Here is a 17606-nt window from a genome sequence, read left to right as displayed (position 1 = left end):
GTATTACCGATAAAAGAATGCAAGTTTACTCCGCGTTAACTCGTAACTATTATGAGAGATGTTAAAACTCATTCTGCTTGAAGAAAGGTTATTTTGTGGAAGTAACTCGTTAATCTTTCTTCGTCTGTTGCCGTTTTTGGTAAATTTGCCTATCACGCGGTGTAACATTGGTCGAATGACTCGTTTAAATCTCTTGTTGAGATAGCCGTAAATGATGAAGTTAAGTAAAATCCCACAATGCATCACAACGATGGCGAAAACTTTTGCATTGTGTGACAGCTGACCTGTAAACATCGCAGCCGTAACAATACCAAGGTACGGCAAGTGACATGCGCATAACGTCCCCACGGTTAAAGCTACCATTTGAATGTTCTTGACCGATACTCGAATGTTTCTTTCGACCATCCGTCTCCTACTCGAATCCAGGCTGTAAAAATCGGGCGGTAAATTGTCCTTCTTCTGGTGAAAATAAATAACTAAGTTACCGTAGATGCACAGCGCCCCGAAATGCAAGAAGCCAAGAAATGTGAATTGTGCGGCTGCTATTCCTCTTGACCAAGAATGCATGATTTGCGGCCCGGGCGCTTCCTTCTGCTTGTAAAATGTCACAAAGCTTGCATACACTGCAGAGATAATCCACGATGCGCTGATATAAGCTGCGGCTTGTTTGACGGTGACACGGCAGAGTTTTTCACCGCAAAGAACCAAACCGTATCTTGCAGCGCTGATAATAAACAATGCTTGGAAATAGACACTGATTGAAAACTCTTCAACAAAACATTTAACGGCTTGTAGAAGGCCTGTAGCTGCTTTGATCTGTATTACGTCTAAAATCAACGTTAACAATCCAGAAACAAGTCCAAGAACAAGCCCGGTAAGGCATAGATTCAACACCGGCATGGCTGAAGATACACGCAATTTTCTCTCCTTGTAGACGGCGTAAAATAACGTGAAAGCCACAAAGGATATAGCCATTGCAAACAGCGAAAAAGCCAAGGTGGCGAAAGCGACGCTAAATTCGTCTACTGCATTGAGATTCATGTTCGCTCGTTGAAGTTCTGGTCTAAAAAGGTTCTATCCAGTTCTTGAAATGATGAAGTATAAAACAATTAACAATTGAAATTTTAGTAATTTCGTGTGTGGTGAAAATACCAAAGAGGTATTCCTTTTGTGGTGCGCGTCACCTCGCATTGCAGTCGTGCGTAACCTGTCGTTCGTGGCTATTGCGGATGAATGAAAGAAGTCAAATAACCTGACAGGAAAACAAATTAAAACATAAAAAGAAAAAGCGACTTCCCTTGCTTGTTTTAGTATTTTTGTCATTTGCACGTATATTTCTCGCCCTTTCCACCGCAATATGCGAATTAGAAACGCAGGGGCGGACTTAGAGGGGGGCCGCGGCCTTCCCTTTTTTGGTCACAAATGCTTCCAGGATGTGGTGTAAGCAACATCTCCGTAAACATGAATGTTTTCATAATGAGGGAGGGAGGGGGGAAATCCATGCGTCAATTCCTCGACCCGCTCTTTCTGAATTTTCTAGAGCTACTCCTAAAAGAGACCAAACTGGTCTCTATATGATTTGATTTTCATTGTTGACTTATTTGATAACGATGTTTCGAGCTGAAATCACTAGTACCCCCCACCCCCTTGGCGGGTGGGGTATCCCCCCCAAAAAATCCGTTGTGATGTACGGCGCACTACTTGAAACCCTATTTTGAAAAAAAAAAACTCCTTCTAAGAATTATACCAGAGCTGACCCCTCCCCCCTCCCTCCCACTCCACACGCCCGTTTCATATGCTCATTTGCTGGCATTTGTCGATTCCCTCTCGTCCTAGCAGTGGTAGCCTGGGCCGACTTGTTAGAAAGCCGATTAAAATGAAGTTGATCGAGAGTTCAATTTCTCTTGTATAAAAGTGTTTTTTTTGCCTATGTTTTGTGGAGTTTGAGACTAGTCAACGTCAAAACTGGAGGACATAAAATATAAACAGAAAACCTAACTGAAAGTTAAAAGCTGAAATCAGAACTCACGCTAATCCGGGATAAGCTAGGTTGATCTGCTTAACGACGGCTGCTGGCCATGTGTGACATTACACCATGCATTTTTTACGATCCTTAATTGTACTGTTCTATTTCAGTTATTTAGTGTAAAATTCTCACCAATTTTCCATAAAATCCGGAAAGCGCTACGTTCTAAATAGCGAAAACAACTGGAATTAAACACGAGTCTTGAGTAAACAATTTGCGCTCCCAAGAATAAAGGTGATCTTTTATTCACTGTTATATTAGATTAATTTATAGGCAAAATTTAATTTTCTAATGGCGCCGAACTAGAGAATAGAGACTTTTTCAGCTTTTTGATTCAGATTACCACCAACCAGACAATACATCTGTCGAAAGTGTTGATGTTTGTATATCGTGCAAAGGTCACGGAAAGTTTCTAACTTCAGTCAAAGAAATTATTTTTATTAAACCATGTGAAAAAATGTGACGAAATTGTCTAAAGATCACGGGTCGTAAAGCGTGCGAAGGTTCGACCTTAAGATTTAAACAAACTCAATCCAAGCAAACAAAGAGGAAATGTTTAAGATCAGGTAAGTTGTAGTTAAAATATCAACGTAATTATAGATAGTTGCGCTCGAATGTCGACAGTTTTTTTTGCCGAGTTGTATCCTTCGCAAGTTCTAGTGTTATCACTGAACTGACTGGCTTCAGTGCTTTGATTTTGCCGTGGAAGTCTAACAAATTTTTTTTAATATACTCCCGATTTAAGGCAAGTTGATCAACAACTGTCCTAAATATTTTTCCCAGTAGCAGTATGAAGGTTGGATGTCATTAGTGTAGCAGTTGCTATAGGTTTTGTGGCTAGGGGCAATGTTTTTGTTGTTTGTGTTTTTGCATTTTCTAAAGGTACAGAGCCATTCATCTGAGTCATGTGAGTGCGAGAGCTGCTATTATACTGTAGTAAAATATTTCAAACAGGAAATGCATGCCGGTATAGTACAATTAGTGTATTGCTCAATGCAACAAAGTCAACAAAAATATTTCTGCCGCGTTGAACTAGTAACAGGTAGTTTGTGACTTGCAATGTTATCACAGGCAAAGGGTTGCGAAAGAACTGTTCGTTCCAAATGCAACTAACTATATTTACAATTTGGCTTCGGAATGACGAGTTTGGCTTTAGTTGACCTGGCTTTCACAAGTTATAGACAACTTGGAAAAAGTACAGACAAGAAAACATATTTAAACGATAGATAGACTAAAAAGGTCAGCCGGTCTTTCCTGCCTCACCCCTTTTGCGGAATGATGTATGTGTAAAAAATGCATTTTTAGCGGAAATTCGGTTCAAAAAATCAGATCGATATAACCCCGCTAATAACACTTTTGGTTTCTATAAAGTCTTGTCACCTAGATGGATAGGTTGTCAGTTTGATCTTTATTTTCGTAACAGGGGTATTGCGTATTATTGAAGACTATCATATACAAACAGTGCAAACAGTCCATTAGTTTTAGACGTTTTGTGGGCTTAATCAATAGCTAGTCAGGCTAGTCATGATTTGTCTCTAGCTATTGTGCCACAAATTAATTGAACCTTAAAACAAAAGGCTGTTTCTTAAGGCAGCGTTTATCCGGCTGTCTATAGTAGGTGTTTATTTGTTGTTCGTTTTCGACGCTAAAAAAGATTGCCGTATTATACAGTGGCTAAACACTTAAAACAGTGACGAAAATTGTCTGCAAACATGGCGAGCTATGGGTGGGTTCAGCAAAAAAGGCAAAAGGCCGGGAGGAGTTGACACTCCCCACGGATCAGGTCGCGAGGGGCAGGACATCATCTCCCCAACTGTCCTCACCTCCGACACATGAGGCTTTTTTACTGGGGATTTCCCTTCAGTCCCTGGGCGTTTACTTGTGTGATCTCTCGCCCCTCCTCCTCAGGCTCCCGCAGGGTTACTGTGCCTCTGCCACCCACGGGGCTCGGCGTCCACTTTGGCGTTTTTCTAAATCATTTGATTGGAGCATTGGCGACTGGGTTCTCATCTCCATTTGGGTCCCGACTAACCAGCCGTTGATCTGCTTCTGCGAGTCTTACTCCCGATAGGCGGCGGGGCGCCCCTTCTGTTTTCTTGAGTAGTGTTCCATTATTCATTGAAATAGCTTGATGTTTTGACCGCCTTCAAGTGGAGATGTTTCTCTGTTCTCCTCTCAATTTTTCCCTATAATTCTCCATTTTTCCGTTCCACCTCTAGTTGCAGTGTTGGTGTTCGTGGTCGTCGCCATTGTGTTTTTTTTTTTTTTTTTTTTGTTGTGTCACTGTAGTGCGTGCGTCGTAATTCTTTTTTTTTTTCCTTTTTCACTGTGTGCTGGGTGTAGTCACTGGCATGCAGAGAGAGAAAAGTAGAAAGTAGCAATAGATGAAAGATGATGTGGTAGTAATGGGGTCAATTGATTAGGTATTGTCAGTGTAAAGTTCTTTCTGTTGTACTGTGTAATGTAGTTAATGTTAGTATGTGTAATGTTAGTTGTATATGTGGTTGTGTATTGTTAGTATGTAAGAATTTTTGTTCTCAATAAAAATAAATAAATAAATAAAATGGCGAGCTATCAAGAAACACTTGACCGGGGTTAATTAATAACTTGCCACAACAAGGTAAAGAATCTTTTCTTAGAGCAGAGAGTGATTAGAAGCCGAATTTCAAGCGTGTTTTATGCAAATATCTGTGAATAGAACGTAAACTTTCAAAGTTAAATGCCCCACCAGCGTTCAGCTTGACCTCTCTTTCAAATGAAAGCCGTGTGCTCGCACGTTTCATTACTTGCGTTTTATTTTTTCAAAACGAAACCAGTTTCATCATCAGTGCTGTATCGAAAGTTCTCGGGTTTCGAATCAGCGCAAATTTGAGCAAAGGTGCACATTAAAACCATGTGACAATCGTCATACAATTCTCAGCTGACCAAGAACGTTTTATGTCAAAACAACGATTTGAATTCCTACTCTTCCTAAAAAATTTCAATTTCAGAATGCAATAATCTGGCTTCAGGAGTATCTGACACTTTAAAAATAAAAAAATCTGACTTTAAAACATCAGATATGAAATATACGAAGAATCGTTGGCTAATTCTTTTTAAATAGTCTTGAGAAATATTCCGAAGATAGTTCAGTTCAAACTGAGAGAAGGAGGGCAAATCGGCACCTCATTTAACTGGCTTCCACAGTATAAACAAGCTTTACATTAGCTCTGCGCTTTTTAGACGTACTCAGATCATATATCGAGAGTTCCCACTCTCACATGCTTAAAAAATTGTTTAAAAAGACAACAACTGTTTTCTATTTTCGGAGTTTGACGAAATATTGTAAACAAAAGCGTAAGTAAAGTTTCAACCGTGCACAAATTCAGTGGTCTCCTATCTTATTCGAATGGAGCTAAATAACTCCTTAGTATCTCATCCTAAATTAATGTCTGATTTTGCTGCACGAATTATCTGAACTCATGGGTCTGAGTGCAATACACTAAAGATCGAAACCATCGCTAAAAAACCACAGCTTTAAATATCACTTTCTGAGCGCTTTGCTAGTTCTGAGGGAGCAAGGGGAATTTCCCATAAATAATATCTGTTTCATTTTCCAGCTATAAATATTTAATTTCAAGTGCAGATCAATTTATTTCAGTCTTCATAAAGTACAGGCTTCCCGTCGACATCAGTTGTTATTCACTGCTGGAATAGACATCAGAAGATATTCACCACTGAGCTAGCGCAGTCAGTAAGCAGTATTATTAACCGTTGTATCTTATACATAAGTTGTGAAGTAATTAGGCTTTGCGCGAATTATAGGAGTTCGCAACGTATCCCTACACTGATAAAAGCAGTTTCGCGATGCGAGTAGTTTCGATCTCAATACTGATTGCAGCACATCAGAGTGCTATTTTGCAGCATTTTAACAAATTAAATATTATCTTTGTGGAATTCAAGTTTAAAGAGCTTATCAGTGGAATTCCTTTCGACACAATCGATTTCGCTGGCCAATTCAGAATTTCAAATTCTTTGCTTCGTGTTTGTAGCGATGCAGGGTAACAAAATTCTGCCTTAGCTTTCTCTGTGCAACAAAATCCTGAATTAAGACTCACAGTAGATTGCAAATGTTCATTTTTGCTGAATAACCAAGGGAATGGCTTCTATTTCTAATTGTCCAGCCTTAACTGTACTATCTAAATTGGGGAGTGTTAGTCATAATCAGTTTTAACTGGAGTGACATTAGTTGAAAACTCACAAGCTCTCGTTCTATTATATTTACAGGTACAACTATGGCGAACTCAAATTTCAACCTTTCACAAAATTTTCCACCGAAAAATGATCAACTGGAAAACGCAGTCGCGGAGCCTGGTGTCGAATATTTCGCGTTTGCTCCGGCTCTGGGAATCGTCATGCTGCTTGCCATATTTGGCAACATTACGTTGATCGTCACGATCTGCCGAAACCCCGGCTTGCGCACGCTCACAAACATGTTCATCCTGAACCAGGCATGCGCAGACCTGGGCGTCGCTTTACTTTGTATGCCGTTCTCAATTATCACGTGCTTTACACGTGATTGGATATTTGGTGACAGTTTGTGCCAGCTGAATGGTTTTATGAACATTCTGTTCGAGGCTTCATCCCTGTTTACTCTCACAGCAATAAGTATTGAGAAATACTTTTCTATCGTCAAGCCCATGACCGTTGTCATAACAACAAGATTGGCGTTGACTATGGTAGCTATGACGTGGCTCACAGCGCTTGCTCTTGCCACAATACCGCTGACAGGATTTATTGCGTTCGAATTCAAGACTGGTGAGTATATATTTATTACCTAGCAATAGATCATCTGCTATAACTTTTTTTTTATTATTATTGAGAACAACAAATTTTCTTACAATACTAACATTACTTACAATACCACAAATTACTTAAACAAAACTAACATTACTTACAATACTAACATTAACTACATTACTTACAGTTATTAACAGTACAAGAATACATTGTTACTAATACTGACAATACCTTATATCCTAATAAAATACTGGTGTTACCTACCATATTAACATTACATAACTTACAATACTAACCTAATTTACAATACTCTCTTTGCTTATTACTTATTCAAATCTATATATATTTCTCTCTTTTTTCTTTTCTTTTCTTTTCTTTTTTCTTTCTTTTTTTTTTACTATGCTTTCAGTGATGCTAACAATGCCTCATACCACAATTACAGTGCAAAAAAAAAGGAAAAGCAGAATACAGCAGAAAAACTATGCATGTATACAAATAACAATGACGCTACAGCAACTACTTAGTAAAGGAAACAGTCGACTAGATTTAATTTTACAAAAAAAAAACTATATAATGGCTAGAATGATCTATAGATAAATTTCACATTTGAACTGAAACCTAAACCAACACTTGGTTTACAGAAACTCAGGATTGGTGGATAATTCAAACGGAAAACATGGAGATAATTTATAGGGAAAAATGTGTAGAGGAGAACAGGACATCTCCACTTGTTCGTGAAGGCGGTCAAACGATTACTATGCAAAGCTATTTGTTTTTCAATTTGAATAATGGAATTCAACTTACTCAAGAAAACAGACAAACAAGGAGGCGCTCCCGCCGCCTAATTTCCGGGAGTAAAGATGATATCTCGCAATTAGAAGCACAAGATCAACGGCTGTGTTAGTTGGGATTCTTAACAGCCCCATTAAATGGAGATCTGTGAGAACAAACTCAGTCCCAAAGCCCTTTTGAAAGAGAAATTGTTTAATATCTTCACAAAAACATTGCGTTATGGGACAGTTTCATCATCTGCTATAACTACCAAAATCAGTTTTGCAGCCGATAAACATGAGAAATAAAGATTATAATAATAATAATAATAATAAAAAAAAAAAAAAAAAAAAAAAATATAAGAGGAGGCCTCAATCACCAGGTTTAGGGGCCAAAAAAAAAAAAACAATCAACAAAGGAAAGAAAGAAACAAAAAAAGAATAAAAACAAAAACAGTGCAAATTCTCTAAATGTATCCAGTAGAACTGTAAGGGTCAACTCGCATGGCATCGGCTTTCTTAAAATCGGAGAGAAACAGTCATTTGTAAAGCGGAAGTAGGATACTCTCTAATAAAAGGACACAACATCCTACGTGCAACATCCTAGTGTGAAACTATTTTTCCCTTTTATTTATACTGTATTTGTACCTAAAAGGGGTGGGAGATTAGCTTTCCAATCTTAGCAACTAATTCGACAAGTTACACGGAAAATATTACCTGAAAAATGGTTCTTGCAACAGTTTTTATCAGTTTAAAAAGAGCTCGTTAAAATAAATACCCAAGAGAGCGTAAGATTGATGAACGTAAGCCAGTTTCATAACGGTATTGCTTTTCCCATGAAGTTTTATAAGCTCTCCCGCATATTCAAGATTTGGTGCGTAAAAATACGTGTATTGTACTAACGTGCAACTGGCAACAGTTTTCTTACGGGAAAATTGCGCGAGAAATTGTTATAAGTACATGTAATAAGGACCATGGGATTATTATTATTGAATCACTTTAATTTCTCGTTACACAGGTTCAACCCAGTGTGGTGTCCAGATCCCCGAAACCGCTGGCCAAACCGTTTACGCTTCTGCGATACTTCTTGTCGCTTTCCTCGTACCTCTGTGCATCATGGGATTCTGCTACATCAATATTTTCAAGGTCGCAAAGCAACACAACATACGCCTTTCCAGAACGTCCATTTCGAGTATCGAGAGCGAGAGCTTGCTGACTTCTCAAAACCAAATTGCACTGACAATTTTTATTTTGCTCATCGTTTTCATTATTTGTTGGACACCTTTCTTTTCTTACATGATGTATATGTCAATCAACCACATAAAGAACCCGGATGCATTCGCACAAAGCTTTGGCCAAGCTTCGTACTGGTTTGTTTTTCTAAACAGCAGCATTAACCCCTTCGTGTACGGCATCAGGAATCCTCTTATCAGAAAAGAACTGTATTCAATGTGCTGTCGAAGATTTCAATATGGCAAGCGACGCAGTTCCTTGGAAAAAGCGCATGGGTCAGACCTTGATTCGTCACCGGGGTCCCCTCAACCGTTCACCGGCTGTGACAAATCCTCCCCTGTCTACCCTGCTTATATCAACGCTGTCGCGCTGTCTGAGGAAGACATCGCCAGCCCATATGAGGGAATTGGCAAGCTAACTTCGGACAGAGGAACTCAAACCGGGCAGGATTGGCAAATTTTATCTGTGCAAGATTTACCTCGCGTTTATATTACGAATGAACAGTCTTGCCTAAGAAACAAACACCGAGTTCGAGTGGGTTTGCATCGCAATCTGTCCTGCAACAGAAGATTTACACGTACACCGACAGTGCCATTGAAGTCACGTGTTCCACATGCTCCAGCACGTGCTCTGAAAGCGATCACGTGATGATTAGCGGCAGCGAGAAAGTCACGTGTTCCAGCGAGTCAGAAGTGGACAGTCTGTGTGGTGAGTGTGAGTCAGGCCCTGTATCTGCTGTATGCTCGACAAGTGGATCATGTTGTTGCCAAGGCAACGATGGTGAATCTTGCTCTTACTCTTCGGTTTCAAACCACACGAAGGAATTTTCTCAAGATGGCGGCCACAACTGCGTTTATGTCAAAAACAAAAAGAAAGATGACTTTGTTTCGACGACCGTAAAAGCAAGTCAGAAGTTTAAAATTGGCTGGATGGAATCTCAGCTATGAACTGTCTTAGATCTACTCACGTCGAGTTTGTAAATGTTAAATTAACTATTAAATTATTGGCCATGTTGGCTGTATTTAAAAATTGAGTGAATGCGCTAGAATGAAAAAAAGTAGGTCAGATTTATTTTTACCTGACAATTACCGTAAATATTTGTATAATTCGCAGTTCTCCGAAAGTAACAGTAAAATTCAATGGTTTCTTAATATAATAAGATAGTCAAAAAACGTTATGTTAGTGGTTCTAATTTTTACTCCTGCATCAGGGAACTTCCCAACTTCACTGCGTGATCACCTTAGCTCTGGAGGTTAACTAATTATTGAAAAAAGTGACTAAGCTAACTAATTTCCTGTTGGCTTTATTTTTTATTTGCCATTTTAGACCCATTTTAATATGACAAACTTGTTGCATTTTAATAGCTGTACGCTTGCCTCCTGCTTTTGTATTACGTTCGCGTCCCGTCTTGTTCGCGCGCAAAAATCCCGGGAATTGATCCCCCTGTTGACGGATTGTCAGTCTAAAATTTCAACAGGAGTACCCCCTTTCCACGCGCTTTTGATAGGACATTGACCGACATTGCTTATGACAACAATTTTTCTGCTGCTCAGATCAAATTTATATGCCTTGAGCGAAAATATTATGTGATGTATACGTAATATCCTCCAAATAAATTTTGGTTTGTCTCAAGTTCGTCTTTCAAGCTCACTGATACCTTGCCAAAGAGGGAAACGTAAAATCTAACTCGTGATATTATTTTAATCGCCATTCAGTGCGATTATTTGACAGGTTACGTTGAGGCTTGTGAACTGAGGGGAAAACCCCTTCTATTCATTCCCTGCACGTGGATGCCATTCGATTTTTTTAAAAATATAATAATGAAAGTGAAAAGAAAATTGGCTTCAGTAAGCATGTTTTGTTTTTATGGCTTACGATTTTAATAGCAGCCGATCTAATAGGACTACGAGCAGACGTCCTTCTTCTTCTTTCTTTATTTCGTTCATGCACGACTAACTAGGAACTACAACTGGTGTGTAATCAGCCGCCTATTCGGGAGGCGTTGGAGGTCGGGATGTCTTTCGTTGAGGGAGAACGGATAAAGAGGAGAAGGGGTGGGGGGGGGGGGGAGGGAAGGGCCGGGTAATCTCCCTTATCGTATCGTTTATGGGATCGTACCCCGTATCGTATTTTCCTGCATTGGTACTTCTGCTGTTTCGTAGCTTTGCTCGTTCCCAGTCGTTACTTCTATTAGACAGATTAGATGCCATTTCTCGTTATATTTCACGCGTGTTCTAGTGTCTCCTTTTATCTCAGTCACCCGTGCTTCGTAGCAGGGTTTTGGAAATTTTTGGGTGTTCATCATTTAAGTTTATCTTGGCAGGGTCAGGGCCTCTAATCATTCATGCAAGAAAAAGTGCTTGATTGTGTTTTCGCTTTGTTATCCCATTCTTTACATGCCTCAGTCACTGGAGGATCATGTGCTTGTCCCGTATTTAGCTTATTGCGGTAAGCAAAATTGCTCAAATTCCTTTGTGTGTTTTTTCTTGAATTTCTAAACAAATCCGTGATGCTGGCACACCCACTATATCTCTTTTCACCGTACTTTCGACTCTGCGAAAAGCTTCGACTCGATGCTTTCTCCCTCGTCTTTGAATTATTTTTCTTTTTAATCCACGCGTTCACCTTGTCAAAGAGAACAAAGAAGTACATTTCCGGTAAACATAAAAGTTTGAAAGCCTCGTAATCTGACTCTTTGGATCGTACACAATGCTATTGTTGTTAGCATTGTTCAGCATTGTTGTCGTATATGTTACAGCACTTTAATTTGACAAGCTCGTCATGTTGTGCAAATTGTACGAAGGAGCATCTTTGATTCACTGATAATCAGCCCTTTTTCTGCAAGAGGTACGTCCACATTAATAGTTTCTTAATATTCCTTATATTAACTACACTAATGTTTCGTGTAAGTGTCTGAGTGGATTACAAGAGCCACGCTGTAGTTTATCTGTTAATTAACACACGTTTCCTCATAAACAACATGTGCCGCGTTTTCCATCTTATTTACCTTGGACGAAATTACAAAACGTGTCATATTGGAGATGGGAAAGAGAGCCAAAATCTTCTGGTGCTTTTTTTCTTAGCTTGGTTACAACATTATGGCCTATTCTTGTTATTTCTGATCTCATTAGTTAAAGACAAATTTCACGGGGTGCGAAAATGCGGCGTATTGTCGCTTAGACACTGGCGTGACTTAAACGTGTGGCTGAAACAATTAGAGGTCATTATATTTCGATTTCGTAGGAAAGTTCTGCCAAAATTCGTAGATCTGTCTGTCTTCTCTGAGCAAACTAAAAAGCGAAAAGATAAATTTTCTGGAGTCAAAACGTCACATTTCCTTATTTTTCATATCTTGCCCTTTCTCTTTGACGCGTTGCAGACTTTAACACCTGCAATGCAAAAGTATCAATCATTTTCGCTTCACTGATCATCTTGTTCTTTTCAAATGCAACTTTGCAAGAAACAATGTTGCGGGTGTTATCAGGCAAAAACCAATTATTTTGTTTCTTCGTTTCCTTGGGTGAAGTGTTTAACAATCGATGTCTCAAGCCCGTAACCCGTGTGAGAATTTTGCATAACATGCTAAGCTCAGTGTAAGCTGAGTGATTTGCAACGCTTTTTGGCTTTTGTTCAAAAATTTCCAAAGCCCAGTTACTGCTTGCGAGTGGGGGTAGAGAGGGGAAGTGTGATTTTTCGATCAGCATAAATAAAATGTTTCTCCTCAAAATATAAATCGAAGATATAAAAAGTTTAATTTAACTATATGCCCCCAATCAACCTGTAGGAAGACACGGCAAATAGAAGGTCTTAACTTGAAATTATAATTAAGTTTTACTCATAATAGTCGAATAAGCATAGATTATTGTATGGTATGTAAAATGATTTTTACGCATGTTAGATGTAATTGTGTTTTTAGTGACCGACTTTCTATCCTCATATAAATGTCATAAAAGAGTCCTGCCAGTTCCCCGATTTTGCTCTAAAACATTTGTTCGTAAGAGATGCCCTCCATTACGCAATCTGACAGATTTTTTTTTCAGATATTTTAATGGCACTATAATGACTCTAGATCTAACATAGCTGACATTCACGCCAGAAAAAACAAACATATCTCGAACTGACATGTGATCTATTAAAATAGACGATTTTGGTACCAGTTTTGGTCAAAATTTTCACATCTAAGTTCGGTGACTGAAACCCTTTTGAGAACCTATATGAAACTTTTACGTGTAATTAAAAATTGGCCATTAAAATAAAGTGAAGGAACAGTCGAATTACGATAAAGTCTTGGGATAATAACTTTCAAAATTTTTAGCGCATGTTGTTGACGAGCGATGACAGATAACTGTTGATGAATGCCAATTTAGGTCATTGTTCCTGAAATAATTCGGGTCAAACATTTACGCAAAAAATCCAGTATCGGTGCGAGAAAGTTTCAAACTGTTTCAACAAAACAAAAAACAAGCAAGCAAACAACAAACACATAGCTAGGGTACTTTCTACACTTTAACAACGTTTTTCAAAAACGAAAATAAACTTGATGGTACCGTTTTGAAACGTATTGCTGTAATAGGCGTTTGTGGGGTCAACGGTCAGAGCTAGATGATCTGTTTTGTTGATGTGTTTGTTCGGCTCTGTTTTAAGAGTAGAAGCTATTATTGCTCAGTGGACCATAAAATATTGAGTGAAAAGTTTCTTTCTGATGAAGTTGTTTTAGACAATGTAAATAATGACCTTTATCACTAGTAGATGAACCTTATGTCTGACTGATGGCCAAAAAATGTGGTTTTAAGCTACATTTACGCAATGAATTCTCTTTTTAATCTTAATAATCTTATTATCTACAGGCCATTACCACAATATGGATGCAAACGACAGTTTAACTAACACGACGAATATGCAAGACAACAACACAACATCTGAGCCCACAATGGCCATGTACAGCGAGCTAGAGCACATTCTTATGAGCGGGAGCCTGCTACTGATTATGCTGGCGACTCTGGTTGGCAACGGCACTGTCTGTTTAGCAGTGTACCGACGGCGTAAACTGCGCACGCGTACTAACATGTTCATCATCAACCTATCATGTGCCGATATTGGTGTTGCAGTACTTTGTATGCCATTTTCGCTATACACGTGCTTACGTCATGGCTGGGTGCTAGGCGACGCCCTATGCAAGTTGAATGGGTTCCTAAACATAGTGTTTTGCCTGACCTCTCTTCTCACGCTGACCGCTATAAGCGTGGAGACGTATTTTGCCATCTGCAAACCGCTGTACCATAGACACATGAGCCGAAAGTTTGCCTTGGGTCTTCTGTTGTGGACTTGGATTCAGCCAATCGTTATCGCCTGTGTACCTTTCTTTGGCATCATGGAGTATGAATTTAAACCAGGTATTTTAAACGTTGCATGGTTGTTTAGAGCGGTTTTCAAACGAATGTCGAAAGTAATCCGGAATTGCTTTGATTTTGCTTTGTGTTTTGCTTTGTATCACCTAGGGCAAAGCCTTTTTCAGTATTTTTCACGATGACCAATCGCAGTTTACATCAAATTGTATAATAAAAAAAAATTAAAGAACGATCTCTGGCTAAAAATGTTTTAAAATATACGAGCTTTCGACTGTTAGATCTACAGTCTTCGACGGATATAAATGAATAACGAAATATGAATATAAATGTGTAAGAATAAAAAAAGAATGTACTATGTAAATTTATTATGAATGTGTGTAAAAAGAACGCTGTATTGCCCAGGGAGTGGGCAGGAGTTTTTGTCAGCATTTGGAGTCAGCATGGTATGCCACGATTCTAATGTTTTCTTTATTTGGAAACTGCCTTTGTTAGTTAAGGAGACGCTGTTTAAGTCAATAGAATGTTCATTGGACCACCCATGGTTAGTAATTCTGGAGCTGGAGGATGTTAAACGCTCTTCCAGTTTACCGTTATAACACCACGAACAGTCAGCGCAAGGAATATTGTAAACAACGTTGGTTTGTGAATTCGGAGTAGGACGAAACTTTGGGGCAGGGAACTGTTGTTGTAAAGTGGTCATCGGCTTGTTTATGACCGAAATATCATATTTTCTTCAAGACGCGGGTTAAGGGCTAAGCAAAACGAATTACACCTTTGATGTTTGTGAATCTGGAGCTCGTATATTTTTAAATTTTTTTAGCCAGAGATCTTTCTTAAATTTTTTTCATTATGCTTAACCCTGGCTACGGTCCTCAATATTTTTCAAATTGTATAGTTCAGAAAAAAAAAAAACACAACACAACGAACACGATCTGGACTTGACTTTTGACCTCAACACTTTTCTTTCCGTACCAGGTACCACGCAGTGTGGGGTCCAGTTTCCTTCCAACGTGGCTGAAAAAGTGTACGCCACCCTTGTCATTCTCTGCGGCTTTATTATACCACTCAGCATCATGGGTTTTACCTACAGCAACATTTTTCGCTCGGCTAGGCGCTATGCTCGGCGAGCCAGCCGAGTCTCGTTCTCAAGCACAACTAGTATTAACAGCACTACTGCCCACAGACAGGTAGCGGTTACCGTGTTGATCTTGCTGGTGGTTTTTCTATTCTGTTGGCTACCGTATTTCCTGTACGCAGTGTTAGTCAGTTTGGAGAACCCCACGCTATCCACAGATTACAGAGTGATGGCGCTGGGAAAGGCGGCTTACTGGTGCGCGTTTGCAAGCAGCGCTCTTAATCCCTACATTTACGGTTTCCGCAACCCGCAGTTCAGGAAGGAATTTCAATTTCTCCTCTGTTGGCTCTGTCCTTGCGTGAGAAGAGGCTTGCGAATGCGAGGCTGTAGCACCACGACGGGAAGTAGAGGATCATGGGATGGATCTGGCTTCGAATACAATCATCTTAAACGTCCTAGTTTACCCCTCGGCAGCCCCAAGGGGCGCGGGCTGTCTGTCGAATTCGCGCCTTTCCCTCCAGAGCAGATGGCAAAGCTTGAAATGCTTGCTCTTAAGGCTAAGCTTTCAAACTGCTCTTCTGATCCGGGATATTGCAGTCAGGAGGATAACGGAGGTTTTAACGCGGAGACTGGAGGGACGGACGAGGGCGTGGTCATCGAAAACAACAACAACAACAGCAACACCAGCCAAGTGCTCAATACCGAGAGCCAAGATAAATTCATGGAAATCCTCAGCAACGAAGATAACCTTCAATGCTCCGCATCCGATCAACAGCCCCTTACAGAAGAGAGACCAACTTCAGGCTCAAATTCAAATCAAGGTTTTGTTTTCGAAAGCATCCCTGAAAACAGTGCAGAACGCGCGTTGAATGAGCACGAAAATGAGACGGAAATCTCGCGATCTCAAGCTGAACCTTCTGTCGAGCCCAGTCCACCAAGGGAAATGCTACTGAGTACCAGTCCTACAGAGGTGTTACTGACTCCCACAAGGCCAAGAGGGTGGAGTTTAAGAACACTTGGCGCCAGGCTTAAACTCGGCTGGGTTGAAAGTAGCCTTTGAGGCTATTGAAGAAAACTGAAACATTCTTCAGCAATATCCACAAAAATAACAGCGGCAAGTGTAATTGTTAATAATCGCCCCTTATTCGAGCTACAATAGTTAATGAATCGCAAAAGACTTAGCCTTTAGCTTCTGCTAGTCCGACTTTGTCATGAAATATTAGCAAAGGTCAGTAAAAGTAGGAATTTGATTCCACGTCGAATTATCAACACGCGACCAGTAAATAAACTAATGTCTAATTTGTACTTAAATTATCAGTACTTTGTGAAGCATACAGGCTCACAGCCGTTGAATGTTCGGCTCTCATTAGCACTTGTGATAAATCTGTAACTAACTGAAGGTAAACAATTCTTTATACGAGTTTTACAGATAACTAGAGATCCTTCAGTACAAGGTTACCGGGTTTTGATGTACTTAAATGGAATTTGTTGAGGAGAATTTTATCTCAATCTTCACTGAGGAACTTGTCAATACCCGTTATTGTCTAAACGTGAATAGGCAGAGTTTTACTAGCTTGCGTCGCTGACGTAATTTAACCCCGGCTAGTAAGGGTTTAGCTTCGTCTGCGGTGCAGGCTACATTCTTTCGTAAAATTGATTATACGTGTCGGGAACTCATAACCCCAAGCGTGGGCATGGTGAGAAAAGGTTCTTATAGACTGTTGTTTGGCGCGAAAATAAGGCGCCTCCTGATTGCTGAATATACTTTCTACTGCGTCTAGAAGTCACCAATCCTGGGCTACCCCTTAAATTATTTGCCATTTTACATGTAACTGGAGGAATTTCGAATAGAAATTTAATATTCGGCGTGAAACAATTCGTCTAAGATTCATATCTAGATTATATATATTCGAACATTAAAAATAGGAAAATATGCAACTGTGTAGTAAAATTAAGTTAGAGAGTGGAAACTGAAAGTTAAGCACGTATTTAAGTCGATAATAAAAATATTCTCTGAAAGCTGGAATACAGGAGAAAACGTCTAACAAGGGAAATAGTTTTACTTATAAGACTAAATGTTTACAAGGTAAAGAAACAGTTTTATACGAGTTGTATTTTAGTATAGGGACGTATGGCCTGTCAAGACAGTTTTATAAAATGAAGATGATACTTTTGAAAAGTTGGAAATAAATTGTGTTCTTTTACATAAGTTTGCTGTAATTCTCTGATGCATTATGATGCCGGGAAGTGGTCCATAGCCTGGGCCAAACGAGTGCCTTTCGACATGGGGGGTGGGTGGGGTGCGGGGGGGCCGGGGGGACCGCGGAAGCGAGGAAGAATGAGGGAAAAAATAAAAAATGGGAAGAGAAAAAATA

The 17606-nt window shown here is 39.5% G+C and overlaps 2 protein-coding genes across 2 annotated transcripts; one reads left to right on the top strand and one right to left on the bottom strand.

The window, feature by feature from the left end:
* Nucleotides 1-3: 3 nt before the first annotated feature.
* LOC144648612 (uncharacterized) lies at nt 4-1041 on the bottom strand. Its single transcript, XM_078508124.1, has one exon. It carries the CDS (start codon nt 1039-1041, stop codon nt 4-6), a length of 1038 nt encoding a protein of 345 aa, XP_078364250.1.
* Nucleotides 1042-5950: 4909 nt separating this feature from the next.
* On the top strand, nt 5951-17431 carry LOC144648610 (uncharacterized). The gene is made up of 5 exons (XM_078508122.1): nt 5951-6823; nt 8594-9452; nt 11132-11256; nt 13656-14201; nt 15132-17431. Exons 1-5 carry the CDS (start codon nt 6301-6303, stop codon nt 16289-16291), a joined length of 3213 nt encoding a protein of 1070 aa, XP_078364248.1. The 5' UTR covers nt 5951-6300; the 3' UTR covers nt 16292-17431.
* The last annotated feature ends 175 nt before the right edge of the window (nt 17432-17606 follow it).

Source organism: Oculina patagonica, chromosome 4 (assembly GCF_052425735.1).
Source record: "Oculina patagonica isolate OP01 chromosome 4, crgOcupat, whole genome shotgun sequence".
NCBI classification, from domain to species: Eukaryota; Metazoa; Cnidaria; class Anthozoa; order Scleractinia; family Oculinidae; genus Oculina; species Oculina patagonica.
Note: the sequence above shows the minus strand (reverse complement) of the source record. Positions and strands in the feature narration are given on the sequence as shown.

Coding starts and splice junctions, on each gene's coding strand:
- LOC144648610 (XM_078508122.1), top strand. CDS start 6,301: ATGGCGAACTCAAATTTCAACCTTTCACAAAATTTTCCACCGAAAAAT. Junction 6,824..8,593: donor TGCGTTCGAATTCAAGACTG/GTGAGTATATAT, acceptor CTCGTTACACAG/GTTCAACCCAGTGTGGTGTC. Junction 9,453..11,131: donor CGTGCTCTGAAAGCGATCAC/GTGATGATTAGC, acceptor TTATCTTGGCAG/GGTCAGGGCCTCTAATCATT.
- LOC144648612 (XM_078508124.1), bottom strand. CDS start 1,041: ATGAATCTCAATGCAGTAGACGAATTTAGCGTCGCTTTCGCCACCTTG.